This window comes from Desmodus rotundus, chromosome 1 (assembly GCF_022682495.2).
Source record: "Desmodus rotundus isolate HL8 chromosome 1, HLdesRot8A.1, whole genome shotgun sequence".
NCBI lineage: Eukaryota > Metazoa > Chordata > Mammalia > Chiroptera > Phyllostomidae > Desmodus > Desmodus rotundus.
Genome location: NC_071387.1, coordinates 122057606 through 122085357, shown reverse-complemented (window position 1 = coordinate 122085357; position 27752 = coordinate 122057606). Strand labels below are relative to the sequence as shown.

Below are 27752 nucleotides of genomic sequence, written 5' to 3'. Positions count from 1 at the left end.
ACACAGCAACAGAGCCATGGTCACCCTACCCTAGTGGTTACCTAAGACTCTGCCCCATACAACTTACAGGTGCGCTTTTCTACAATAGGCCATGTTACTAAGACAGGGAGTCAAAGCAGCTCTACCTAATACACAGAAACAAACACAGGGAGGCTGCCAAAATGAGTAGACAAAGAAATATGGCTCAAATGAAGGAACAGAACAAAACTCAAAAAAACAAGTAAACAAAATGGAGTTAAGCAACCTATCAGATGCAGAGTTCAAAATACTGGCAATTGGGATGCTCCATGAACTCACTGGGTACTTGAACAGCATAAAAAAGACCCAGGCAGAAATGTCTGTTACATTAAGGGAAATAAAGAAAAACCTACAGGGAACCAACAGTGGAGGGGACAAAGCTAAGAATCAAATCAACGATTTGGAATACAAGGAAGAAAAAAGTATTCAATCAGAACAGGAGGAAGAAAAAAAAATTAAAAAATATGAGGATAAGTTAAGGAACCTCTGTGACATCTTTAAATGTATCAACATCTGTACCATAGGGATGCCAGAAGGAGAAGAGGAAGAGCAAGAAATTGAAAACTTATTTGAAAAAGTAATGGAAGAAAACTTCCCAAATTGTTGAAGGAAATAGACATACAAATCTAGGTAGCACAGGGAGCCCCAAACCAGATGGACCCAAAGAGGACCACACCAAGACACTTCGTGATTAAAATGCCAAAGGTTAAAGATAAAGAATCTTAAAAGCAGTGAGAGAAAAGCAAACAGTTACCTACAAGCGGTTCCCATAAGACAGTAAGCTGATCCCTCAAAAGAAACCTTGCAGCCAAGAAGGGACTGGCAAGAAGTGTTCAGTGATGAAAACCAAGTTCCTACAACCTAGATTACTCTATCCAGCAAAGCTGTCATTTGGAATGGAAGGGCAGATAAAATGCTTCTCAGACAAGGCAAAATTAAAGGAGTTCATCATCACCAACCCATTATTATATGAAATGCTAAAGGGAATTCTATAAGAAAAAGAAGATCAAAACAATGGGCATTAAAATGGCATTAAATTTATAACTATCAACAATTGAATCCAAATAACAAACTAGCAAACAAGCAGAACAGGAACTGAATCATAGATATGGAGACCATTTGGAGGGTTTTCAGTTGGGAGGGGGAAGGGGGAGAATGGGGAAAAGGTGCAAGGATTAAGATCCACAAATTGTTGGTACAAAATGGACAGGGGGATGTTAAGAACAGTATAGGAAATGGGGTAGAAAGAGAACTTATATGCATGACCCATGGACATGAACTAAGGGGGATTGTTGGAGGGATGGGGGTACTGGGTGGAGAGGGCAAAGGAGGGAAATTGGGACAACTGTAACAGCATAATCAAAAAATATATTTTTTTAAAAGAATTGTCTACCATTTGTACCATCAAAGAACACAAACTTCAACAATCATCTACAGATCAGAGGGCTTTTGGAGCAGTTCAGGTCGCCAGTGGAGACATTCCAGCACCCTCCTGGAGCATTTATGATCCAGCAGTTCTAGTCAGGCCCACAAAAAACTTATGTGAGAATGTTCATAGCAGCCGTATTCAGAATATTCCCAAATTGGAACAAAAAAGCGAATATCCACTAATGAAAGAATAGATAAGTAAGTTTTGGTATATTCATAAAATTGAATACTGCTCAGTGATAAAATAAAACAACTGATGAATGCAACAACAAAAAACACAAAAGATACATATTACATTATTCTTTTAATAAGAAATTCTGAAAGTGACAAGCTAATCTATGATGACAGAAATCAGGATATCAATTGGCTCTGGTGAAGAGTTGAGTGGAAGGGGGTATAAAAATCTTATGGGGTTCAGCCCTGGCTGGTGTGGCTCAGAGGATCGAGCACCAGCCTGCAAACCAAAGGGTCACCAGCTGGGGCACATGCCTGGGTTGTGGGCTAGGTCCCCATTTGGGGGCATGTGAGGGGCAACCAACTGATGTATCTCTCACACACCGATGTTTCTCTTTCTCTCTTTCTCCCTCCCTTCCCCTTCCTCTAAAAGTAAATAAATTCTTTAAAAAACCTTATGGGGTTCTGTAATGTCCTTTATCTTCAGTTGGGTGATGATTATATGAGTATATACATTTGTCCAAGTTAATTACTGTATTTTTCTGTGTATAATGTGCACTTTTTTGCCCAAATTTTTGAGGAGAAAAATAAGGATGCACATTATACACGGGTAGCACTAATACCATATCTATATAAATGTTTTTATTCTTTTATTTATGCATATGCATTAAAAGTGTAACTCCAGAAAGTAATAATGATATCCATATGCAAAATAATACCCTGGAATATGATTATTGGTTTTGTTTCTAAATGTAAATAAATAAATAATTGAATTAAAAAATTGAAACGACTTTTTTCCTGAACGTTTGGGCCAAAAACGTGGGTGTGCATTATACATGGGAACTCATTAAGCACAGCAAAATATAGTGTACACTGTGAACTTGCCTATATATATAAATTATATCTCAGTAAAAAGGAGAAGAAACAAAGATTAAAGAAAACTGTGTATACTCATATAACTCATAACTAAATTCTGGACAATATCAACATAGTGGAGCTGGTGCATGGGATATGATTAAGGGAAATGACGGTATTTGTATTGTTCAGGAGTGAGCATACAGATATTTATAGCCTTAAGAAAACGGGTAAGTAAACATAAGTATAACTAATGAATATAAAACTAAAAATAGAGTGTAAAATTTTCAAGTCATCAGAAAAAATTGACCCATTCATTGGAAACCAGGGAAGGAGAAAAAAATTACAATAAATGGGAACTTTGAACTAAGTTGGAAGAAACAAGTCGTACTTTATACACGGTCATTGCAAGAAATGTAAACAGGTTCCATTCACCAACGAAAAGACAGCAGGGTGCAATCAAGAGCATATATTCTCAGTGGACATCTCACTTCCCCAGAAAACACTGAGAAGAAGGACCTGGGCTTATCACACTCCATTTCTACCAAACTAAAAAGTATACTTTCATGGAGAATTATCTTCCTCTTCCTATGAAGCTGAACCCGAGAAGGGCAAGATTAAGTGGGGCAAAGACAGGCATACTCCTAGGTACTGCTTTGGTGGCTGGTGACATGTTTAAGTAGAACAGGTCTGAAGAAGGATCAGGTGGCCCAGAGCAAAGCCCAGGAGAGTCCAGAGGACTACTTACATGGGACACATGGGTGTCGGGGCTCTTTCAGGTTGTCTAAAGTCAGAGAGAGAGAGAGAGAGAGAGATGTGTTCCCCCTCTGGAAACCTGGCCTAGAGCTTGAGAGCAGGTCTTCCACTACCCAGCATGAGTCCTGGGAGTGGCAAAAAGCTAATGCTGCTTGACTCAGTGACAACCTGGCTGGTGAGGATGGGGGACCATCGAGCTGAGAATAAATTGAAACTGCTCTTGATCTTCTGCATTCACTTCTACCTATTCTCTAATCCAGAGCAGCAAAGAGCCCTGAGCCAGGGGGCAGTACAGCAAATGAGTGGCATCACCAATCTCATTGTAATTTTCCATGTTGTTGTCTTCAACAGTGTCCATGCAGGGATTGAGTAATTATACAATACACACAAGTAATTAAAATTATGAGGCAGCATAAACATGTGAAGCAATAACAAAGCAAGAATATAGAATATATTAGTAACAGTAGTAGTATTAGCAATGCAGGACACCTGAGCAAATTTTTAGTTTCCACCCAAATGAGGATGGGATGCAGAAATAAGCGTATTAAAAAGATTCCATCCCCCAACAGCTATTAGCAAACTCCAGATACACTCCCATTTTATTTCTTTTCTTGAAACACAAAGATCTTAGCCCCCCAACTCCACCTACCTACTCACCTCCCTCACCTCCATCAAGCACCTAGAAATTCCACCCCTGCTTCCTGGTACCTATGATGTTGGACAGACTTCCTTAAAATCTAAAAGCCACCAACACTGTTCTAATAAACCCAGTCATCCTACACCAATAGGCATCTGCTTCCAGCGTGATTACCACATCATGTTTATTCAACATCTTAAACCAAAGGCAAGTAGTAAGGGAATTTAACTTATGACAGAGCCACTGATTTCTTCCCCAACTTCATAAAGCAGCTGCTGTCTGCTCTCTTATTCATCCCCCTCATTTAGAAGGGAGCTTATATTCCCCTCAGCACTTACTCCTTGGGGCTGATGAAAGACCCAGGAATTCAGATCATCCTCCCTTAGAAATCCAGACGTCCTACTACGCAGTGTATCCTTTTTACTCCTGGGACTATGTTACAGTTTCCATATTCTCTCCAACACAGCCTTAGGACTTAGGCAGACACGTTCAGCTGGAGCAGACCAAGAAGAGGAATCAATCTATCTAATTATAAATGGTGCCCAGGGCAGAGTCAAGTTGATATCATAACTCAAACCCCAAAGGGACGCCAGCAAAGTCATCTCAGGAAAGTTTGTTCAGCTGATGGATGGACAAGTCACTACTGTATGTACACCTGAACTTACTTTTGGAATTTGGGTGACAATCAGTGCATGTGGTTCCCCAACCAACAGTATACTCAGGACCATCTAGATCAGGGGTCCCCAACCCCCAAGCCATGGACTCTATCAGTCTATGGCCTGTTAGGTACTAGGCCACACAGCAGTGGGTGAGCAGCAGGGGAGCAAGCGAAGTTTCCTCTAGCTCCCCATCACTCTCGATGCCACCTGAGCTCCATCCACTCTATCCCCCACCCCAAAGAAAAATTGTCCTCCACAAAACCTGTCCCTGGTGCCAAAAAGGTTGGGGAACACTGAATTCTAGATGATTGCCTTACATCAGGCAGTGGTCCATAGAGGCAAAAATGGAAGTGGGAACCATGGTGGCTGGGGCCCATGCCACAGCTAGTGTCCCTTCCTCTCTCCTTGGTCCTGTTCATACATGAAAATGAACATGCAAGGAAACCATGAATTGGGCTACAGAACCACAGGGTTAGCCATACCACAGGCATAGCACCATAATCCATGACACCTTAGCCATCATCCCTGGCTCTGCCCAGCTGGACACTGGTCAGTGTCTTTTGGAAGGTGCACACTCAGTATTCTATCCTAGAGATACTCCCCATATTCTAAAAAAAAAAAGATCCATTTCCCCCTCTGCCAAGCACGAATCTACTCCCAGTTATCCTCCAAGGTTGCTTATGCTAATTGTCAGCTCTGAGGTCCATTGTCTTTCTCAAGTTCTCAGCAGTATTTAAAATGTTAACCACTTTTCCCTCCTTGAAACCCTAATTAATCCTGGTTTTTATAACTACCTAAGTCTCCTGTCTTCCTGAACACTCCGATGCTGTCTCATGCCCCCATCTGTGGACATTACCCAACGTTCTATTTCTTAAGCTCTGCACACATCACTTTCTCAAAATCAGTCATGATATCTTGTGCCCTTTGTATTCCACACAACACTAAGGACAGTAATTTGCCCACGTTGTGACTAATTCATACCAGTTGCTTGATAAATAGACTAAATGCCCTGTTTCCTAAACTTGAATCTGCCCATCTGTCCACTTCCCCTGCTCTCACTTTCTTTCTGAAACCTAAACCCTCTTACCTAATGGCAGGGTACCTCTCAACTCTTCGTGTTCTTTCTCTCAATCCTCTATAAAGTCCCCAAGGTCTTTATTTTTCTCTTCATAGAAATTCACAGGGTCTTGTCGATGTTTCAACTGCTGCCAAAGCACAGCAGCTGCAAACACGTGGATGATGTGGCCACTTAGGTGCCCAGAATGAGGTCAAATATGGAGAGAGGGCAGTTGCAGTACGAAAGAGAGAACCACACTTCTTAGCAGAATAAACTTAGAGGCAGAGAACACAAAAGCAAAGAAATGTGGGAGTAAGGCTGTAGGCAAGAGAAGCTTAATCACTGCAGAACAGTATGGTCCAAACCTTCAGACAAAGAATAATTATTTCCTCTTCCCACATACCAGAAAGCCTTTTCTACTGACGTCTGTAGAACAAAGCAAAGTCCTGGGGAGAGGGCGATATATATCTCCTTTCTGAAGAGAAACTAGACTTGAAGTCCATACCTAAGCAGGTGAGGGAACTGTGTATATGAGATTGTATATTGCATTTTTGCCTGAAGACTGAGTTCTTTTTTCCTGAGTTTGAATTGTCATTGTTTTCTATGTAGCACTGAGCACTACACGGGGACAGGGGGCTCTAGCTGGGGGTTGGGAGGATTCCCAATGGCAGGGCTGTCGAAATGAGTGAGAGAAACTTTGAAACCCAGAGTTTACGTAGGAAAATGTTGTTTCTGTTCTATTTCCAAAATGCATTATACAATTTTTTGATGAAACAAGATAAAGATTGGTTTACAAAAAGGAAAACTCAGAAAGCAGAGAAGATAGTGTATCAGTCAGGGTCTAGAAAGGAGACAGAAATCCCACCAGATTTCAACAAAGAGAATTTAACATAAGAAAGTGTGAACTGGGTATAGAAATTTGTTCACAGGTAATTGAAAAAGCAGAAAAAGAACACTAAGGTGTCATGCAGGTTGCAACTTTGGGAAGCACTTCCCACCCTTGGGGCAGAAGGAGCAAAGTGAAGATGTTAGAATGATGACAACTTAGGAGAGGAATCCATGGAGGAAAATACTCAAACCTCAGGGAGGGGAGCTGTTCGACTGGTTCTGCAAGTGTTAGGAAAAACACCAACTGGATTCAGCCTCTGCTCCTGGAAGGAACAGATGCTGCCGATGTGAAGGTTGCCGCAGCTGATGGGGATGGGAGACAAACAGCAATAGTCCCTTCTGTTTCCTCCAGACTTGCAGTCCTCACTCCAGAATCCTCTATTGAAAGATCCCAGTAGCGAACCAGCAGGTGGAGCAGAAATGTTTGCAGAGTTCCAGCTCCAGACTTACCAAGGAGAGCATAGAAAGGTATGTTTGGAGCTGACAGACAACAGTTTAATTACTGGCAAAGGTAGATAAACCAGTAATTAAACTCATTCCTTAGAAGTTGCTCCATGTGAGCAGTAAGTTTAGCCTTAGATTTTCTAGCAGCAAGGTCAATGCTAAGGACATAAAATGTTTTCTTTCCCAGTAAAGACAGACACAACTTTGGAGAAGAACTTTATGTTAACTGTAGAAGACACAGGGAAGGGAGTAGAGTTGTTTGGGGGAGAACTTGAGATAACAAGTTTCCTGAAGAGAATGGGAGTTTGGCTGAGTAGGGTCACAGTTGAAGGACTAAGGGAAGAAAGTTGGGCTCAGGGGACTGCAAGGTGAGGATCCAGCTTGCTGGTTTCTTTCCAGGTCAGCAGGTTCCATCATGGGCTGTTGTCACTTTCAGCTAACTGTTCCCTGAGTGTTCAGGCAAGGCTGGGTGCTGAATACAAAATAAGTACTCACCAACAACCACAACCAGGTAATTTCAGGCATCTACTTTATCCTGGCGTATACATTGAAAGGCCTGGGCTCTAGCCCTGCTGCCAGTCCAAGAAACAACTTTTAGCATGGTATATGAAGTCCTCAGGAATCTTCTCATTCAATTCTGTTATTTGACCTCTTGGATCAGCCTATTCCGAACTCAGAAATGTTGTGTGGTTTTGAGTATCCCTGTTTCTCAGCCTAGAATGCCCTTCTGATACTCTGTGCCTAGCTAATCCACAGTCTTCTTTCCAAACCCAGCTCAGGCATCTCACCTTTGTGGAATCCTTTCCTAGATCCCAAAGGCTGGGTTATATGCCTGTCTCGTATATTCTCATCGCTCACTTTTATGATAGCACTTAACATAGGAACCTGTAATTGCCAGGTACATAATCACATGCTCTGATTCATCCAAGTTTTTGCTTTTAAGAAATAGGTGCTAATTCTGGCTGATTAAAGAGTACAGGGTATCAATAAAAGGATCTTGGGTATCCCACATGCTGCTGGGAGACTGGAGAAGCAGGCCTGGATGCTAGACTTCCAGGAGCTGTACTTTATACCATCAGCACTGCTGCTGCCCAGCTGAGCAGTAGAGAAATTCCTGTTTTGGTTTACGCTGTACCAAGGATGCCATTTCTGTGCCAGGAGCCTGATCTTGCAACTACCACCAATGTTGACAACTAGCTGCCTCTGTTACCATCCTCACCAGCAGAAGGGATTCTGGTGGATCTCATTTTTCAAGTTACTCATGTTTGAATTGAAGGATCCGATATTATAAAGCCACGAGAAGAGGTGGTTTTAACAAGGAAGGAGAGGCCCATGATGAAAAAAAAAATCAAAAGGTGAGGATTGAACATTGTTCATGGGACTTACCCTCAAAGTGGCTCTTATTTACATTGGTGACAATAGTGGTTGATTAGAGGGAAAGTGGATGGAGAAGTGAAAGGGTCTGAGATTCTGTTTCTGTATTATCTTTATCTGACGGTAGAGTCCATTGAGACTCTAGTTTAGCCTATTAGACTTGCCACTTTGGATAAACCCTTGACCTTGTCTTCTTTCCTTTGCAAGGCTATGAAACAGATGCTAAAGAATTAGACACAAAACAATATATATATGACAAACTTGCATAAAACTAAAAACATACACATACAAATGGGTACAATAAAACTAGGGAAATGTCTGTAAGATTGGTGGATTGTATCAATCTTAAAATCCTGGGGGGGATACTGTACTGTAATATAGTTTTGCAAGATGTTACCATTGGGAAAAACCGAGTATGAGAGATTTCTATATTATTACCTACAACTGCATAATCTACAATTACACCAATACGAATTTGGGAATTAATTAAAAGAAGGCATGTAGAAAGATTTCATATGTGTAAAATTGCACACATGTATGTTTTACGCATATAGACAACTGTATGCAAAGATGGCCTCCAAACCATTTCCAGTAATTAACTGTACTTTCACCACTTTTATTCAACATAGTATTGGAAGTCCTAGCCATAACAGCCAAGATAAAGAAATAAAATTGAAAAGGAAGAAGTAAAACTGTCTTTATTGGCAGATGGCACGGTACCATACATAGAAAACCCTAAAGATTCCACCAAGAAACTACTAGAACTGATACATCAATTCAGTAAAGTAGCAGGATACAAAAAATTAATATCAAGAAATCAGTTGAATTTTTATATGCCAGTAAGAACTATCAGAAATGGAAATTAAGAAAACAATCCCATTCACAATTGCTTTAAAAAGAATAAAATACCTAGGAACCAATCTAATCAAGGATATAAAAAACTTGTACTTGGAAAATTATAAGACACTGAGGAGAGAAATTGTAAGAGATACAAATAAGTGGAAGCACATACCATGTTCATGGATAGGAAGAATTAACTTTATTAAAATGTCCACACTACCCAAACTAATCTATAGATTCACAGAACTAGATGAAATACTTCAAAAATTTACATAAAACCATATAAGGCCCCAAATAGCAACAGTGATCTTGAGAAAGAAGACCAAAGTTGGAGAAATCACCCCACCTAATATCAAACTACACTCTAAAGCCATAGTAATCAAAACAGCATGGTACTGGCATAAAAACACACATAGATCAATGGAACAGAATAGATAGCTCAGAAATAAACCTCCATTTTTATAGTCAATTAATATTTGACAGAGGAAGCAAGCACATACAATGGGCTACAGATAGTTTATTCAGTAAATGGTGTTAGGATAATTAGACAGGTACATGCAGAAAAATGAAACTAGACCACCTTCTTATGCCACAAAAAGAATAAATTTAAAATGTACTAAAGACTTAAATGTTAGATCCAAAACCATAAAAATACTAGAAGAAAACATAGGCAATAAAATCTTGAACATTGCTGTAGCAATATTTTATCTGATGTATCTCCTCAGACAAGGGAAATAAAAGAAAAAATAAACAAATGGGACTACATCAAATTAAAAAGTTTTTGCACAGGAAAAGAAACCATCAACAAAATAAAAAGACATCCCACTGAATGGGAGAACATATTTGATGATACATCTGATAAGGGGTTAATATCCAAAATTTATAAAGAACTTATAAAATTCAATAACAAAAAATAAACAATCCAATTAAAAAGTGGGCAAAGGACCCACTTCTTTGGAGAAGAGACAGTTCTCCAAAGAGGACATACAGATGGCAATAGACATATCAAAAGATGCTCAATGTCATTTTTCATCAGAGAAATGCAAATTAAAACTGCAGTGAGATATCACTTCACACCATTCAGAATGACCATCATCAATAAATCAACAAACAACAAGTGCTGGCAAGGATGTGGAGAAAGGGGAACTTTTTGCACTGTTGGTGGGAGTGAAGATTGGTGCAGCCACTGTGGAAGGCAATACAGAGATACCTTAAAAAATTAAAAATGCATCTGTCTTATGACCCAGCAATTCTGCTTCTGGGAATTTATGTGGAAGACCTGAAACACTAATTTGAAAGAACATAGGCACCCTTATGTTCACTGAAGCATTATTTACAATTGCCAAGATATGGAAGCAGCCTAAGTGTCCATCAGTAGATGAGTGGATAAAACAACTATGGGACATTTTCACAATGGAATACTACTTGGTCATAAAAAAGAAGAAAATTTTACCCTTTGTGACAGCATGGATGGACTTGGAAAACATTATTCTAAGTAAAATAAGCCAGTCAAAGAAAGACAAATACCATATGATTTCACAAAAACCATATGATTACCATATATGGAATCTAAAGAATGAACTGAACTAACAAGCAAAATAGAAACAGACTCATAAACAGAGAGCAGGATGACAACTATGGGGAGTTAGGGAGTGGAGGAATCAAGCAAAAGCAAAAAGGACTCATGGACATGGACAACAGGGTGGTGATTGAAGGAGGGAGGGGACTATAAGGAGTATAAACAGTAATGGAAAAAAATAAAATAAAAAATAAGTTAAAAAAGAAAAGATATTCCCCCCACATATATATATTCTGTTTATGGTTTGCCAATTACACCTTGATAAACTGTTTAAAATAAAGGAGAACCTCAAATTAGGTCTAGTTACTGAGGCTGACAATATGGCAAATTTCTAAACTTCCAGGAAGACAGAAATGTATCTGCAGTACTTACCTGAGATCGGAGATAATACGCTTAGGTGGACTTTCCTCAAAAACCTGGTGGGCAAGAGCCACAACTAGCCTGCTGCTAACTTTACAACCGAGTCCACAGAGATTACGACCACCAAACAGTGCGCCCGGTCCAACAGACATTCAGGCTAGCTTTTCTGTCCTACCTTACTACTCAGATATCCTAAAGACTTGTAATAACTTCGTATTAGGTATTGGCTGCTTGGATACAATTTTATTTAAAATAACTGCTATAAAAGCTAAGTGTTTGTTTTTCTTTTCTAAATTGGAGGTTATTTACAAATCCTGTCATAACTTTCTGTTTTCCATTAATTTTGACTATTTAGAAGAATGGTGCACATGGCAGGTTTGGGATTAGATTAATTTAACTTTGGAGGGACCGAGGAAATGACACACGTTCAGCAGAAGTCACTCAGGTTTTAGGTACTAAGAGAACCACAGCTTTACCAACTGCTGGTCAGGACACAGCTGTGAGGCAAAGGGGGAGAGGAGGGAAGGCGGGGAGAAAGGGGTGAGAAGGGAGGAGAAGGGAGGAAGGAAGAGGAGACGGAAAAAGAAATTTAGATGAGTGGGACAAAAGTTTGAACTTTATGTCTTTCACATGTTAATTTTACTTAAGTGATTAAATGGGGATTTTTATTTAGGAACTAAATGGGGGACTATTTTGCATTACCAAAAATTATATCATATGAGTTTTTTTAAATGCTGTCTTTTGAGCTCATTACATAACTTCTGGTAAACTAAACTGGAAAGGCAGCTTGGCGATAATAATTACATCCTCCCAGCTCTGATTCCTTTGCTCACTTGCTCTTGGAAAATTCCCAGCATCCTGCCCCAACCTCTTCACCAGAAATTTAGGAGTCTTGTCTCTCAGAGCCCTGGTTCTCCTCTTTTTCTCTTAGGAGTCCTTCCCTCTCCCCGCAGGGCCACTCACAGGGCACGGTGTCATGCAGATACGCACGCCACTGCCGAAGTGTGGAGTCCCCCATCATGTGGACAAGGTGGCCAGCCAGGCAGCCCAGGATGCTGTCAACAGAGGGAAAGGAGCGGCTGGAGCAGGACAGTGCGTGCCACACATCTCCATAGTAGAAGCCAGAGGGCTTTGCAGCAGGGAGCCCAGGAGAGCAGGAGGGCTGTGGGGACAAGCCTATAGAATAGGGAAAACCAGAACAGAACTAACATTTATAAGTTACAAAATGCCAGGGGCTCTTTCATGTGCTTTACACATATTGTATTATTTCATTTACTCTTTTACAAAAGCCCACAATGCACAATTCTTATCTCCATTTACAAGTAGGGACACTGAGGCCCTGAAATGTTAAGCAATTTACTTACGATCACGAACAATGACTGGCAGAAACAGCATTTTATCCCAAGAAGTCTGACTTTACAGCACATATTACTAACCACGATGCTATACTACCCTGGCAGGAGGATGGGGCTAAACTCCTAGTCAAGGAATAACAGCCACCCCAGTCTATTTATCCCACCTCGCCCCCATCCCTGTCCCCAGCAAATACCAGCCTGGCTCGCCCCGGGGCTGTGTCCTGGGGCTGCCACTCTGATCTGGGTGGGAGAAATGCCTGGAGGGGGCGCCTTGTCTGTCACTTTCCTGGAAAAACACCAAGAGGGAGCATTGGTGGTGGTGCCGGAGGGGTGACAAGATGACAGCTGGCTGACTTGGAATTTCTACTCTGCCTCAGTCCAAAAGGAGTTTGAGATAGTTACAATATAATTAGCACATTTATAATGAGGCAATTACAATAAAGAGTCAGAAAGAGTGATCAGAGGAAGAGAGAATCTTGTCAGGAACCCGGGCCTTCTGCAACTGACCCATCCGTTAGCTTTCAGTTTACTAACTGCCCAGGTAATAAAAGATCGTCCAAGGTGGATCATGTAGGACTCCTCCGATTAATAGGGGTACACAAGCATGCCAGGAGCGACACTTTCTGGCACTAGATTCTGGAAGGAACGTGGAGCAGAATAGTTTTTGTTATAAAGCACTCAGACAATAGGGATCATAACCCCACTCCTTATAAATAGAGATGCCCAAAGAGTACAGTGCGGGAGGGTAGTTGCGCAGCAGGCAAACCTGGCAGACACTCCCCCAGAAAGGTGACCAGGTGAACACCAACACTCATAAATCATGTTGATAATGTGTACCCTTGATATGATGTGATGAACAGGTAACCTGGCCTCTGTGACCTTCTCTAATCGTAAGAAAAGCATCGGACAAATTTCAATAGAGAGGAATAGTACAATGTAATCAATACTCCTCAAAACTGTCAAAGCCGTCAAAAATAAGGAAAGTATGACAAACTGTCACAACCCAGAAGAGTCTTGCCAACTAAATGTAATGTGGCATTCTGGATGGGATCCTGGAACAGCACAAGAATGAAGGTTAAAATAGCGATTTTCAGCCTTTTTGATCTCATAGCACACATAAACTAATTGCTAAAAAAAATACACTTTTTGCTGATCTGGCAAAAAAGTAGTGTCATTTTGACTCATTCACACTGGATGGCTATTGTTGGTTTGCTGTTGTCATTTTTGTGTGTGTGTGACAATTGAAGGGAAAACAGATCAGAGCCCCTGACTAAATAGTCAAGTATTGCACACTTCAAAAACTCTCACTGCACACATGTTGAAAATCATTGAAGTAAAACTAAAGAAACTGTGGACTTTACTTAATAATAATGTATCAATATTTGCCCTGGCTGGTGTAGCTCAGTGGACTGAGTGTGGGCCTGCGAACCAAAGGGTCACCGGTTCGATTCCCAGTCAGGGCATATACTGTGCTGCAGGCCAGGTCCCCAGTAGGGGATGGGTGAGAGTCAACCACACATTGATGTTTCTCTCCCTCTCTTTCTCCTTCCCTTCCTCTCTCTCTAAAAATAAATTAATTAAAATCTAAAAAAAAATTTTAAAAATTAAACTGAAATCTCAACAGCGGGCTTAAGTAGCAGTAAGTCATGTTGCAAACAGATGTCATCAGGCTTTATGGTTCCATTTATTGAGTACAGGCAGCGTAGATTTAGCATCATTCTTAAAGGTCCTGAGATTTTTGGAATGGTAAGTGAGCACTGGCTTCATCTTAAACTCACCAGCTGCATTAGCTCCTAACGAGAGAGCCAATCTGTCCTTTGAAGCTTTGAAGCCAGACACTGACTTCTTTCTAGCTAAGAAAATCTTAGGTGTCATCTTCTAATAGAAGACTGATGTAGCCGTCTTCATTAGTTATCTTAGTCAGGTCTTCCGGAAAACCTGCTGCAGCTTCTACATCAGCACTTGCTGTTCACCTTGTACTTTTATCTTGTGGAAACAGCTTCTTTCCTTAAACTTCATGAACCATCTGCTAGCTTCCAACTTTTCTTTGCAGCTTCCTCACCTCTCTCAGGCTTCGTAGAATTGAAGAGAGTTAGGAACTTGCTCTGGATCAGGTTTTCGGCTTGAGGGAATGCTGTGGACACTTTGATCTTCTACCCAGACCGCTAAAACTTTCTCCATATCAGCAATAAGGCCATTTCACTTTCTTATAATTTGTGTATCACTGTAGTAGCACTTTTAATTTCCTTCTAAAGCTTTTCCTTTGTATTCACAACTCGGCTCTTTGGTGGAAGAGGTTTAGCTTTTGGCCTATCTTGGCTTTTGAACTTCCTCACTAAGCTTAATCATTTCTAGTTTTTGATTTATAATGAGAAATGTGTGACTCTTCCTTTCACTTGAAAACTTAGAGGCCATTATAGGTTTATTAACTGGCCTAATTTCCATATTGTTGTGCCTCAGGGAATAAGAAGTCCTGAGGAGACAAGACGAGATGGGGCCAGTCAGTGGAGCAGTTAGAATGCACCCATTTATTAAGTTCACCATCGTGTATAGGTACAGTTCAGGGGACCCCAAAACAATTACAATAGGAACATTAGAGATCACTGATTGCAGATCACACTAACACATATAATAATAATAATAAAAATATTTGAAGTATTACAAGAATTACCCAAATGTGAAACAGATACAAAGTGAGCAAATGATGTTGGAAAAATAGTGCTGATTGATTTGCTCAACACAAGGTTGCCACTAAACTTGAATTTATAAAAAAAAATGCAACATCTGTGAAGTGCAATTAAATGAAGCACAATGAAACAAACAAAAAAGAAATTATACTAAAATCCAAATGGAGGAAAACACTAGGCACAATTGAAAACAATCTTACAATATATAAACTACTTTAAAATGTAAAACTGATAGATATAAAATATGCTTTTAAGTGTTTTTTTACTTGTTTTGCTAAATACTTTTTGAAAATGAAAATTGAACTGCTGCTTGAACCCAAGTCTCAGCTTCTTGTCTTCCTTCCTGAACAACATGAGCTTCACTACCTGCTCCAGCTTTCCACAAACTGCCAGACCCTGGGCTCCGTGCAGCTGCCTAGCCATCGGGTCTGGCCAGGCAGCAGTGTGGCCAGTGTCTATGCAGGCACTGGGGGCTTGAGCTCCCAGATCTCTGTACCCCTCTCAGCCAGCATGTGGGGTGGCTGGAGTCCAGGGGCCTAGCTGCAGGGATGACCAGGGGTTTGGTGGACATAGGCAATGTCCAGAGCAAGACGAAGACTATACAGCGCCTGAATGACTGTTTTATCTCCTAATCTCCTACCTGAAAAAGGGGATAAGCCTGGAGGCTGATAATCAGAGGCTGGAGAACAAAATCCAGGAACACCTGGAGAAGAACAGATGCCAGGTCAGAGGCTGGGGGCATTATTTTAAGACCATTTAGGACCTGAGGGCTCAGATCTTTGCAAGTTCTATGGACAATGATGCATATTTCTGCAGATAGACAATGGCTGTCTTGCTGCAGATGACTTCAGAGTCAAGCATGAGATGAAGCTGGCCATGCACCAGTCCATAGACATCAGTGGGCTCCAAAGGTCATTAATATCACTCGTTAATATCCAATATCACTCAGCTGCAGTTGGAGAAGAGATCGAGGCTCTCAAGGAAGAGCTGCTCTTCATGAAGAACCACGAGGAGGAAGTAAACGGTCCATGAAACCAGATTGCTAACTCTGGGTTGACAGTGGAATTGGATGCCCCCAAATCTCAGGACGTCAGCAAAATCAGGGCAGACATCTGGGCCCAGTATGACAGGCTGGCTTGGAAGAATGCGAGGAGTTAGACAAGTACTGGTGCCAGCAGTTGAGGAGAGCACCACGGTGGTCACCTTGCAGAATGCAGAGATAGGAGCTGCTGAGATGACACTCACGGACCTGAGACATACAATTGAGTCCTTGGAGATCAACCTGCGCTCAGTGAGAAATCTGAAGGCTAGTTTGGAGAACAGCATGAGGAAGGTGGAGACACGCTGATGGAACAGCTCAACAAGATCCTGCTGCACCTGGAGTCAGAGATGGCCCAGACCCAGGCAGAGGGGCACTGCCAGGCCCAGGAGTACAAGGCCCTACTGAATATCAAGGCCAAGCTGCAGGCTGATATCGCCAGCTACCTACCGCCACTTGCTGGAAGACGGGGAAGACTTCAACCTTGGTGAGGTCCTGGTCAACAGTCACTCCATACAATCCAAAGAAAAGGCCACCACCCACAGGAGTGTGGACAGAGAGTGGTGTCTGAGGTCAATGACACCAAAGTTTGGGTATGTTAAAGGCAGCAGAAATGGGGGACCCCTTTGGTGGGGAGGACAGGAGGCCAATAAAAAGTTCAGAGATCATTGGAAAAAAATGAAAACTAAAAATTCAAAATATTCACTTTCTCTTTTCATGTAACACCATATAAGAAAAAGTCTAGATTTAAAATTTAGAATAAAATCGCCCTGGCCAGGTGGCTCAATTGGTTGGAGCATCATCCCACACAACAAAAAAGTTGTGGGTTCTATCCCTGGTTGGGGTGCATACAGGAGGCAACCAATTGCTGTTTTTCTCTCTCCATCTGTCTCTCTCTCCTCCCTCTCTCCCTTCTTCGCTCTATAAAATCAATAAATATATATCCTCAGGTGAGGATTAAAAACAGTTAAAATTTAGAATAAATCAAATTTGCTGAGAAAAATAAATTGTATTTTGGTCCTCTTCCATTCTTTTATTTTTATTCATTTTTAAATTATATTTTATTGATTATGCTATTACAGTCGTCCTAATATTTCCCCCTTTCCCACCCTTCACCCAGCACGCACCACTCCCTCAGGCAATCCCCCCCACCATCATTCATGTCCATGGGTCATGCATGTAAGTTCTTTGGCTTCTCTATTTCCTATACTGTGCTTTACATCCCCATGGCCATTCTGTAACTACCTAATTATACATCTTAATCTTCTCAACTCCTTATCTGTTACCTTACACCTCCCTCCCATCCGGCAACCACCAAAAGTCTCTCCAAATCCATGATTCTGTCTCTGTTCTTTTTGTTTGCTTAGTTTGTTTTTTAGATTCAATTGTTAATAGATATGTATTTTTGCCATTTTATTGTTCCTAGTTTTGATCTTCTTTTTTCATAAATAAGTCCCTTTAATATTTCATATAATAATGGTTTGGTAGTGGTTTGTTGATGAACTCCTTTAGTTTTTTCTTGTCTGGGAAGCTCTTTACCTGCCCTTCAATTTTAGATGATAGCTTTGCTGGGCAGAGCAATCTTGGTTGTAGGGCTCTGCTTTTCATGACTGTGAATATTTATTGCCAATCCCTTCTAGTCTACAAAGTTTCTTTTGAGAAATCAGCTGACAGTCTTTTTTTTTAACCCAAAACCTTTAGAAAACTATTCTTCTTTAAAATATATTTTATTGATTATACTATTATAGTTGTCCATTTTTTTCTCCCCTTTAACCCCCTCTTCCCTGTACCCCCCTCCCACCATCATTCCCCCACCTTCGTTCATGTCCATGGGTCATACATGTAAGTTCTTTGGCTTCTCCATTTCCTATACTATTCTTACCCTCCCCCAGTCTATTTTCTACCTACCATTTATGCTACCTAGTCCCTGTACCTTTTCCCCCTCTCCCCCTCCCACTCCCACTCCCCCACTGATAACCCTCCATGTGATCTCCATTTCAGTGATTCTGTTCCTGTTCTAGTTGTTTGCTTAGTTTGTTTTTGTTTTTGTTTTTGTTTTTGTTTTTGTTTTAGATTCGGTTGTTGATAGCTGTGAGTTTGTTGTTATTTTACTGTTTGTATTTTTTATCTTCTTCTTTTTCTTAGATAAGTCCCTTTAACATGTCATATAATATGGACTTGGTGATGATGAACTCCTTTAACTTTACATTATCTGGGAAGCACTTTATCTGCCCTTCCATTCTTTTTTTTTTTTTTTTTTTTTTTTTTTTTTTTTTTTAAATTTATTTATTGTTATTTAATTACAGTTGTATGCCTTTTCCCCCATCCCTTCACCCCACCCCAGGTGAACCCACTTCCCTCCCCCCTCTCCACCCTCCCCCTTGGATTTGTTCATGTGTCCTTTATAGTAGTTCCTGTAATCCCCTCTACCCACTGTCCCCGCCCCCCACCCCCCACCCCCGCCCTTGCTATTGTTACATTGTTCTTAACTTCAATGTCTCTGGTTATATTTTGTTTGCTTTTTCCTTCTATTGCTTATGTTCCAGTTAAAGGTGAGATCATATGGTATTTGTCCCTCACTTCCTGGCTTATTTCACTTAGCATAATGCTCTCCAGTTTCATCCATGCTGTTGCAAAGGGTATAAGCTCCTTCTTTCTCTCTGCTGCGTAGAATTCCATTGTGTAAATATACCATTGCCCTTCCATTCTTAATGATAGCTTCGCTGGATAGAGTAATCTTGGATGTAGGTCCTTGCCTTTCATGACTTCAAATACTTCTTTCCAGCCCCTTCTTGCCTGCAAGGTTTGTTTTGAGAAATCAGCTGATAGTCTGATGGGAACTCCTTTGTAGGTAACTGTCCCCTTTTCTCTTGCTGCTTTTAAGATTCTCTCTTTATCTTTAAGCTTGGCATTTTAATTTGCTGTGTCTGGGAGTGGGCCTCTTTGCATCCCTCTTATTTGGGACTCTCTGTACTTTTCTGGACTTGCATGTCTATTTCCTTCACCAAATTAGGGAGGTTTTCTTTCATTATTTTTTCAAATAGTTTTTCAATTTCTTGCTCTTTCTCTTCTCCTCTGGCACGCCTATGATGTGAATGCTGGACCTCTTGAAGTTGTTACAGAGGCTGCTTATACTATCCTCATTTCTTTGGATTCTTTTTTTCTTCTTGTTGTTCTGATTTGTTGTTTGTTGCTTCTTTATGTTTCAAATCATTAATTTGATTCTCGGCTTCATCCACTCTACAGTTGTTTTCCTGTGAGTTGTTCTTCATCTCAATTAGTGAGTCCTGCGTTTTTGACTGGATCTTTTTTATGCTGATGAGGTCCTCGCTAAGTTCCTTGAGCATCCTTATAACCATTGTTTTGAACTCTGTATCTGGTAGATTGGTTGCCTCCATTTCATTTAGTTCTTTTTCTGGGAATTTCTCCTGTTATTTTATTTGGAGCATGTTTCTTTGTTACCCCATTTTGGCTGCCTCTCTGTATTTATTTCTGTGTATCAGGTAGATCTGCTATGTCTCCCAGTCTTGGTAGGGTGGCCTTATGTAGTAGGTGTCCTATGGGGCTCAATGGCACCGTCTCCCTGATCACCCAAGCTAGGTGCCCCAGGATGTCCCTTGTATAGTTTATGTGAGCCCTCCTTTCTACTTGAGTCTTGATTGTTGTTGGCCCATCTGTGGGTCAAGTTGACCTTCAGGCTGGCTGACTATAAGGACTGGTTCTGACCACAATGTGGGACCACCTGTGTGAGGGCTGACCCCATGAAGTGGAATTTTCCCCAGCAGGGTCTAGTACCTGCTGAGATCTCCCTTTGGGTGTGCTGCTTGTGGAGCTAATTGGCTCCTGCTCAGTTGTGGTCTAAAGCCTGCCAATGGTGTGTTGGTTCTGGGGCTCTGGTACAGGTCAACGTCAGACACTGCTTATGACCAGCCCTGGGTTACCTGTTATGAGCTACAATTTGATCCACAAACTGTAAGTTTCCACAAAAGTGATCCACAGTTTGTGGCTGCCTTTGCAGGCCTGGGTGCATGTGGGAGGGGTCAAGCTGTGTACCAAGGCCGGCCTCCGTCAGTACCAAACCTGGGGGCAGGTCCACAAAAGGTCCAAAGCACCTCAAGCTTAACCTCTGCCGGCCAGCTGCCCATTATATTTAATCACTGAAAGAGCCTTTGCCAGTATCTGAGTTGCTTGAGGGAGGTTCTCATTGAGTCACCAGGCAGGGGTGAGTGGTGTTCAACGGGCTAATACAAACTTGGTGCCAGTGCTGGGTCTGTGGCCACTCAGGAAAAGACTCAGGGTACATCAAGGCCGGCTGCCAAGCACCTGCGGCCTGCAGACCTTTGCCGTGGGACAGGGCCTCAGGGAGTCATCAGGGTAAGGCCAGTAGAGTTCATCAGTCTAAAACAGATTGAGATTTGGCCATGTGGAGGGAGGGATCTGCACAGGAATGGTGGCATTGGTCAGGGCTTGCAGGGGGAATATGGCCCTGCAACCAAACAACCCCATCTTTCCCTGTGCATCTCTGACACCTCCTGAGTCTACCTCCTTAGAAAGCCTGCAATGTAGGCCCAGGCTGGCACAGCCAGCAGACTGCTCTGCAGTGAGCAAGCTTGGCAGGGCAGGGCCACAGGGAGGGAATGGGTAGGTCTAGTGCATTCCCCCAGACTGATGTCACATGGAGGGGAGTGCTCAACTCAGGGAAAATGGTGTCTGTGGGCAGTGTGAGAGGGATTCAGCACAGAGACATTGGCAGCTGTGCCCCCAGCCCTCTCTCCAAGCCACAGAAGCCAGTCTCTCCCTCTATGATACCCTTTGAGTCACCTTTCTTCCTTCAGAACCCAGGTTGGAGTGGCCCCAAATGAGATATTGTGTAGAGTTTCTATCAGGCTCCCATCTCACCTTGACAGATTTCCCACTGATTGTCACTGCCAGATGTTATGCAGGCTCCTCTTCCCAGGCTGAGGAGCCCAGCATGGGATTGAGACCCCTTGCTGTTCAAAGGGGACCTTTGCAGCTGAGGTATCTCTCCAGATTCTCATTTGTCACATGTGGGTATGGGGCCAGCCCTTTTCACGTCTCCACCCTTCCTTCACAATGTAGCTTCTTTTGTAAATCCTTGGTTATAAGACTTCTGTTCAGCTAGTCTTCAGTTGTTATTCAGGTTGATTGTTCTACAGTTTAGTCATAATTCCAATTGGGCCGTGAGAGGACGTGAGTATAACTTCCACCCACTCCGCCTCCATCTGGGATCCTCTCTGTTCTTAGTCTGCAGGTTTTTAACAGCAGCCCTGAGCTGAGGTTTCAGGGGCTGAATAGAGGATGAGTTGATAGTGTCAAACACTAATAATATATAGCTGTTTCTCCATATATGCAAGAAAATGTTACTTAATAAATCCACAGTGGTGTCAATAAACCACCGGACTCCTGTCCATTGAACTCCTATGAAGTCATGTGCACTAGCAGCTCTGGAAATTTCCACATCTTCATCCTATCATCAGCATCCTTTAAATTTAAATGCCTGCCCTAAACAATATATACTCATCTTCTGAAGAACCCAGGAAAAGAGCCCCTCCTTACTCTAGCTCTCAGTCAGCCTGGTCACTTAGCTGTTACTGACTGGCTGGCCCTGGGCCTTGGCCCTGTGGCTCACAGTGCTACTCCTCTGAAGTCCCATTTTCCCACCTCACCTGCCTTACTCCCAGATCCACTTTTATAACCAGAAATGGGAGCCATGCCAATAGTTTTTCAGGGCCTTTGAGATCCCACTGCAAATTGCTCCTGCTATCTGCCAGCCACCATGTCCTTTCTTTCTCTTCTAAACAAAGTCAGCTCCTGGCAAAGCGTCAGTCTCTCCAATTCCCACATGTCCTAACACACATCAGTTTCAAAATCCATGTAGATGAACCTTTCAACACTATAGCTGTCCAGTTCTGTGAGCTGCTGTCTGCCAATGATCTTGTCATCTACTCTTTCTCAGCTGCTCAGTCTAGGCTGATCATTTTACACCTGAGCCTGTCCTCAAACTCCAAATACCCCTTCTCATCCTCTCTCTTAGGTAATGACCATGGTTCCCACTTCTAAAAAAAGTTCACAGACTCCCCCACCCACAATCTATCCAACTATCACATCCATATATGATCAGCCTGCCCCTCTGTTACCATGGATGAACTATTTATACTCTTCTCTAGCCCTTCCCTAGACCCCGTCCTTTCTCACTTTCAGAAGGTCATTGCCTGAGAAATTCTACTCACTCACTCTCTCAGATATTACAATAGTTTGTGGCCTTCCAAAGGGCTACAATACATAAACAAATATGTTATATTTCTGTTATTAAAATTTTATGGAATGGTAGCAATTAGGAAAATAAAATCTAAAATGGCCTGGAAGGGACATAGTAACTTTTAAAAGGCAAACAACAGAGGTAATACAGGTAATACAGGTAAAAGGTAATACAGAGGCACATCAAATTCCTACATGGCCCTACATAATCTGTCCCTCATTTCTTCCCTGAGCTCATCTCCTACTACTCTCCCCCTTGATCATTCAGGTGCAACCACATTGGCCTCTTGGCTGATTCTTAAGTACTTCAAGCATCCGTGCACACGCACTCACTATGCGTGCCTTTCCATCCGCTGTTGTCTCTGCTATGGATACTCTCTCTCAGGTTTCCCCCAGGATGACTCTCTCATCTCCTTCCAGTCTTTGCTGGTCTCTTCTCGATGTCTCCTCAGAGAGACCCACCATGACCCCCATATTTAATGCTGTGGTATATCCCTCACCCCTTACTTCTGCACTCTGGACCCCATTTACCTTGATCTACTTCTGCTTTGTTCCCCATAGCACTTACTTCATCCTACTGAATAAACATACTATTTCATTACCCTTTTATGTGTACTGCATGCTTCTCTTTCTACCCACTAGAATATAAATTCCATGGGGGTAGATGTCTTTGTCTGTTGTATACACAGCCTGTGGAACAGTGACGGTGCCGGGCACAGAGCAGCTCTCGATAATGGGCAAATGAACCCTCCCATGCCCTAAGGGGAAAAACTTCAGTCCTAGAAGGAGCTACGCATTCAGTTGAGTAAATCTATAACAAGAAAAAAAGAGACCAGGGCTGAGGATGTGACATGTGGCCACATTATTAATTCTGTCTGGGACTCCCCCTCCTTACGGTCATAAGAACAAGTAACACTGAGGCATGTTAAAGCTGTATCTGGAGCCTACCCCAGGGTGAGGAGGACTTCTTGCCTGAGCCTCACATCCACAAAGAACCTCAAATGTAGGTGTTGAACATCCCTTCTAAAGGGGACTGGTTATATATTCAGCCAGAGGCACACCCACAAGAAAGGAAGGAGTCTTTCAGCTTACAATTTACCTGGTGTCTCATTACAGCATTCTGCCCCATGGATTAACTTGATAAACCTTGTCATTCTTGAATAGCTTCCCAAATCATAAAGCTTTGTGTTAAAAGCATTCACTTGTTAAATATAACTATTTCATTCATGCCAAAATTTTGGAACCCTGCTTCTTTGTCTTTTCACATACTGCTGAATTTGAGAAGCAGCAGTGGTCTGGGCTTTAATAAGCTTTGTCCCCTCTTGGCCACAGAGAAGCAAGGAGATGGCCAGCGCAACATTACATAAGCTCCTGGTGCTCACAGGTTGCCAGACCCCAGACCCCCAAATGCCTCCTTCCCTTGTAGCTCACCAATGCTCCCCCAAAATATGTACTGACAAAGTACAGTCCTTCACTCACTATTTCATAGTACTTCTGGGTGGGGTGGGAGTAAAAGAGGGCAAACTGGGGAGGGGTGGGGGGAGAATTACTCAGGAGCGTAGGTCCGGGTATGAATGCCGCCATGGAGACCACTGCAGGAAAGGGACGCCCACCCTCTCTGGGTTTTGTGGTTATGCCAGTTCATTTTAGGTGTCAATTTGGCTAGGCTATGGTGCCCAGCACTTTGGTCAAACAGCAGTCTAGATGTTGCTGTTCAAAGTAATCAGAATATGTGACCACAAAATATGCCTTTTCGACAAAAAAATTATTTTAAGCTAAAGGTATTAAAAAATAGTAAGTGCAGGAAGGACACTCTGGCTGGCCTCTTTTTCTTCCTGAGGACAGGAGATAAAACCATCGTGTGGAAGATGTCCTCCTTAGAAGGAAAGTAACATTCTTATCATCAAGGATGGGAAGTTGAAACCCAGAGAATTCTATAAAACAAGGCTTATTCAAATAATTCTTACCTTCCTTTAATCTCTTCACATTGTTTAGTCACATTTCTATACAAGTGCTTCTCTCTGATCAATGGAGTATAAAAGCATTTGTGTTTTGCTGCTTCTTTGGGTCTTCACTGTCTCCCATGTCACATAAAATTTATGTTAAATTTGTATCCCTTTCCTCTGTTAATTTGACTTATGTCAATTTAATTCTCAGACCAAGCTGAAAACTCTAAGAGAGTAGAAGTAAAATTTTGCCTCCTGTACACTGTGAAGGTCCTTTTTTTTTTTTTTTTAGATATGATGAATACATAATTTTAAATAAAGCAGATTAGCTTCTGTAATGCAGGTGGGCCCCATCCAATTGGTTAAATGCCTTAAAACAGGGATATGAACTCATTTTCACCCAGGGCCCACATCAGCCTTATAGCTGCCTTCAAAGGGCCGAAATAATTTTAGGACGGTGTAAATGTAACTACTCCTTAACTGTTAAGGAGTTGAAATTACTTTCGGCCCTTTGAAGGCAACTGCGAGGCTGACATGGCTCCCGGTGAGAATGAGTTTGACACCCCTGCCTTAAAAGAAAAGATAAAAGTTTCCCAGTGAAGAAGGAATTCTTCTTAAAGCTGTAACAACACAGAAACCCTGCCTGAGTTCTAGCCCGCTGCCCTGCAAAATTCAAAACTGCAACGTCAACTCTTCCCTGAATTTCCAGCCTGCCAGCCTCCCTACAAATTTTCAGACTTGCCAGCCCCCACAATTGCGTGAGCTAATTCCTTAAAATAGCTCTCTCTGTCTCTTCCTCATTCTCTGTAGAACCCTGACTAATACAGTGGTTAACTGATGGCTAATTTCTGTTGGTTTTGTATCTCTGCTACCTCCTTTAGCACTCCTTTTCAGTCCAGATTTTTTTCCACAGGAGAAAATCAAAGTTTTTAATGCATGCACATGGGGAATCCAATCCACATAGGCATGAAAATTCCAAAGACAGTGAGGTAACATTAGGTATACAAGACATTTTGAACAAAAGGGAAAATGGGCAGGGGGTGGGAGGGGCGGCAGGGTGTTAGATTTCAGAAATGAGACTGGGCGATTTACAAGTAGTTGAGAAAGAGAGGAAGATAGTGACGGAAAAGCCCTGCTAGGCGACTCACAAACAATGGAACACAGCAGGTATCTAGGTAACAGCCCCCTGCCTGAACCCTCCAATTTGTCATAAATTGAAAATTTATAGTTCCTAAAAAGAGGGCTGCAATATATACAGTTGGTGCTACCATTTGGGGGGGAGAATAGATTAAGAAAAAAGCAGGAATCAGAGATTAGTTTTATCTTTAAAAAATTTGCCCCACAACGAATCTTTAAAATAGACAATTATACAAAACTTATCTACTGTTCTTATGACATTTAAGTAAGTTAACACAAAGCAGAAAATATGGTGTTAGTTTTCCTCTTCTTCCTCTGATATTCCTGGGGTGCCATCCAGCTTTTTCAGTTTCAGCGCTCTCTTGGTGGCCACTTCAATCCAGTTCCCCTCAGCTGAGTGTTTCTCTTCCAAGGGATTCCCTACAAACACCAGGTCTTCCAGGGATGGCAGTTTGGCCAGCCTCACAAATTTAGTCCAGTCTTTTTACCAGGTTATTAGACACATACAGAATCTTCAATAAAATGTAGAGAATCTCAAAATTGTAGGAGATCAATAGCAAGCATGGACAAGGATGTACATTCATCTTCTCTATCGGAGGAATCTGGGCATAAAGCTTTATCTCTTTGGCTTTGGATGGCTCCTGGTTTGCTCTTTCCATCTGGATAGAGCTTCTTTGATTGTTGCTGCTTTTGCCATTCTGGCAGTTGCAGTCGTCACTCTGGGTTTTAGGGGTTTTTGTTGTTGTTTTTGTTTTTGCTTCGAAACTAGACCTCTTTGCCTCTCACACACAAACTCCTCTCCTCTTATCTTCCTAGTGTGAGCATAAGTAGCTAGATATTGATAAAGGATGGGAGCAAATGGAATCAGACATTATTAAGTATAGTAAATGAGGGAGCTGAGTTGGATAATAAGCCTGCTTCTCCAGAAAGTTGCAGAATGCATAGGCACCCCAGGTGATTGCAGTGTTGTCCCACCAAGGGGACTAATACCCTCCTTCCCCACTGTAAGTAGGAAGGATCAGCTTTTCAGCCTCTCCAGGGTATAACCAATCAATTCCATTTGCCCAGTCTATGGGGGAGGAACAAGCAATAAATGGGAAATTCCTCTGTTAGGCACATATAAGAAGCCAAGTTGGCACAGAGGGAGGCAAGTACATGCGCAGGAGCCAAGATGGTGAGTATAAAGGCCCATCTAGCCTGGGAAAAGGATTGGATTGGATTGGATTGGATTGGAAAAGCGACACAGATCCCCAGAAGATTTAGGAAATGCATTGGTTAGAGGAAGGACCCAATGCAAGCCTGCAAAGGATTGAGAAATTTATTGGTTATTTCGAAAGAGTGCCTGGTCCTTCCCAAACCTGAGATAATGTAATCCAAGCTTAACAAAGTTCTATCTCTCTCTCTCAGCAACACATACTTGCCCCATTTGTTTGTACACTCTCTCTCTGAAAAGAGCCATATGAGTCTAGCAGTGGCAGAGCCAGCTGCTGTGCAAACTCCAAGTATAGGCTCCAAGTGAGAGACTGGGTAGAGCAATACAGCACTTTGGCATGGCACAGAAATTCTGGACAATTGTCTTTTTTCTGGGCTTGATGAAGACAAGGCTGGACTTCTTTCACAGCAGGATGGAGCGGAACCCTGGACAGTCCTTTGTGTTTGCTCCAACTACAATAAACCTTACCACTACACCTCACCCTCCCATGCATGGTCCTGAAATGCTTTCACAATAACTGCAAGTATCCCATTTCCACCGGCAACACTAGTACTAGTTACTACCCTATCAAACAGCCATCCACAGACTTCCCAACCCCAGCTGTGCCTTTCTTGGTTCTCTTAACCCTGACATATCCATTCGACCAGCACTTTTCAAAGATTACAGGGGAATAGTCATATGCTTTGGGAATAAAATGTTGAAAACATCACAGCCCTGACCTCCATGACTCTGAAGGTGTAAGTGAGCTAGGCAGGCAAACAAAGGCTTGCAGTAAAGTACGGTAAGTGCTACACTAGAGATATGAACCCCTGAGGTCCTGGTGGAACAAGGTGAAATGTGTTGGGAGGGGGTCGAGTTGGGGGTAAATGAAGGCATGAGTGGGTTCCAGTCCGGATGCTCGAGTAGGCCGAGAGACGGAGTACTGGGATCATGTGACTACGGCTTGGACAGGAAGGCCAGTTCTGCCACTAGGATGGATGTAAACATGTTCTTTCTCATCTCAGAATTTGTTCCTTCCTTTTCAGAA

At 42.1% G+C, this 27752-nt stretch overlaps 1 protein-coding gene across 1 annotated transcript in view; it reads right to left on the bottom strand.

The window, feature by feature from the left end:
* The window catches only part of LOC112314743 (NXPE family member 3-like), a 30614-nt gene extending 15080 nt beyond the window's left edge, over positions 1–15534 (bottom strand). Inside the window, exons 1-3 of the mRNA XM_071220641.1 lie at positions 15478–15534; positions 11082–11125; positions 5615–5662 (exon numbers count right to left, since the gene is read on the bottom strand). Coding sequence (XP_071076742.1) covers positions 5615–5662; positions 11082–11125; positions 15478–15534 — 149 coding nt within the window. The remainder of the gene's footprint in view (positions 1–5614; positions 5663–11081; positions 11126–15477) is intronic.
* Between the last annotated feature and the right edge of the window lie 12218 nt (positions 15535–27752).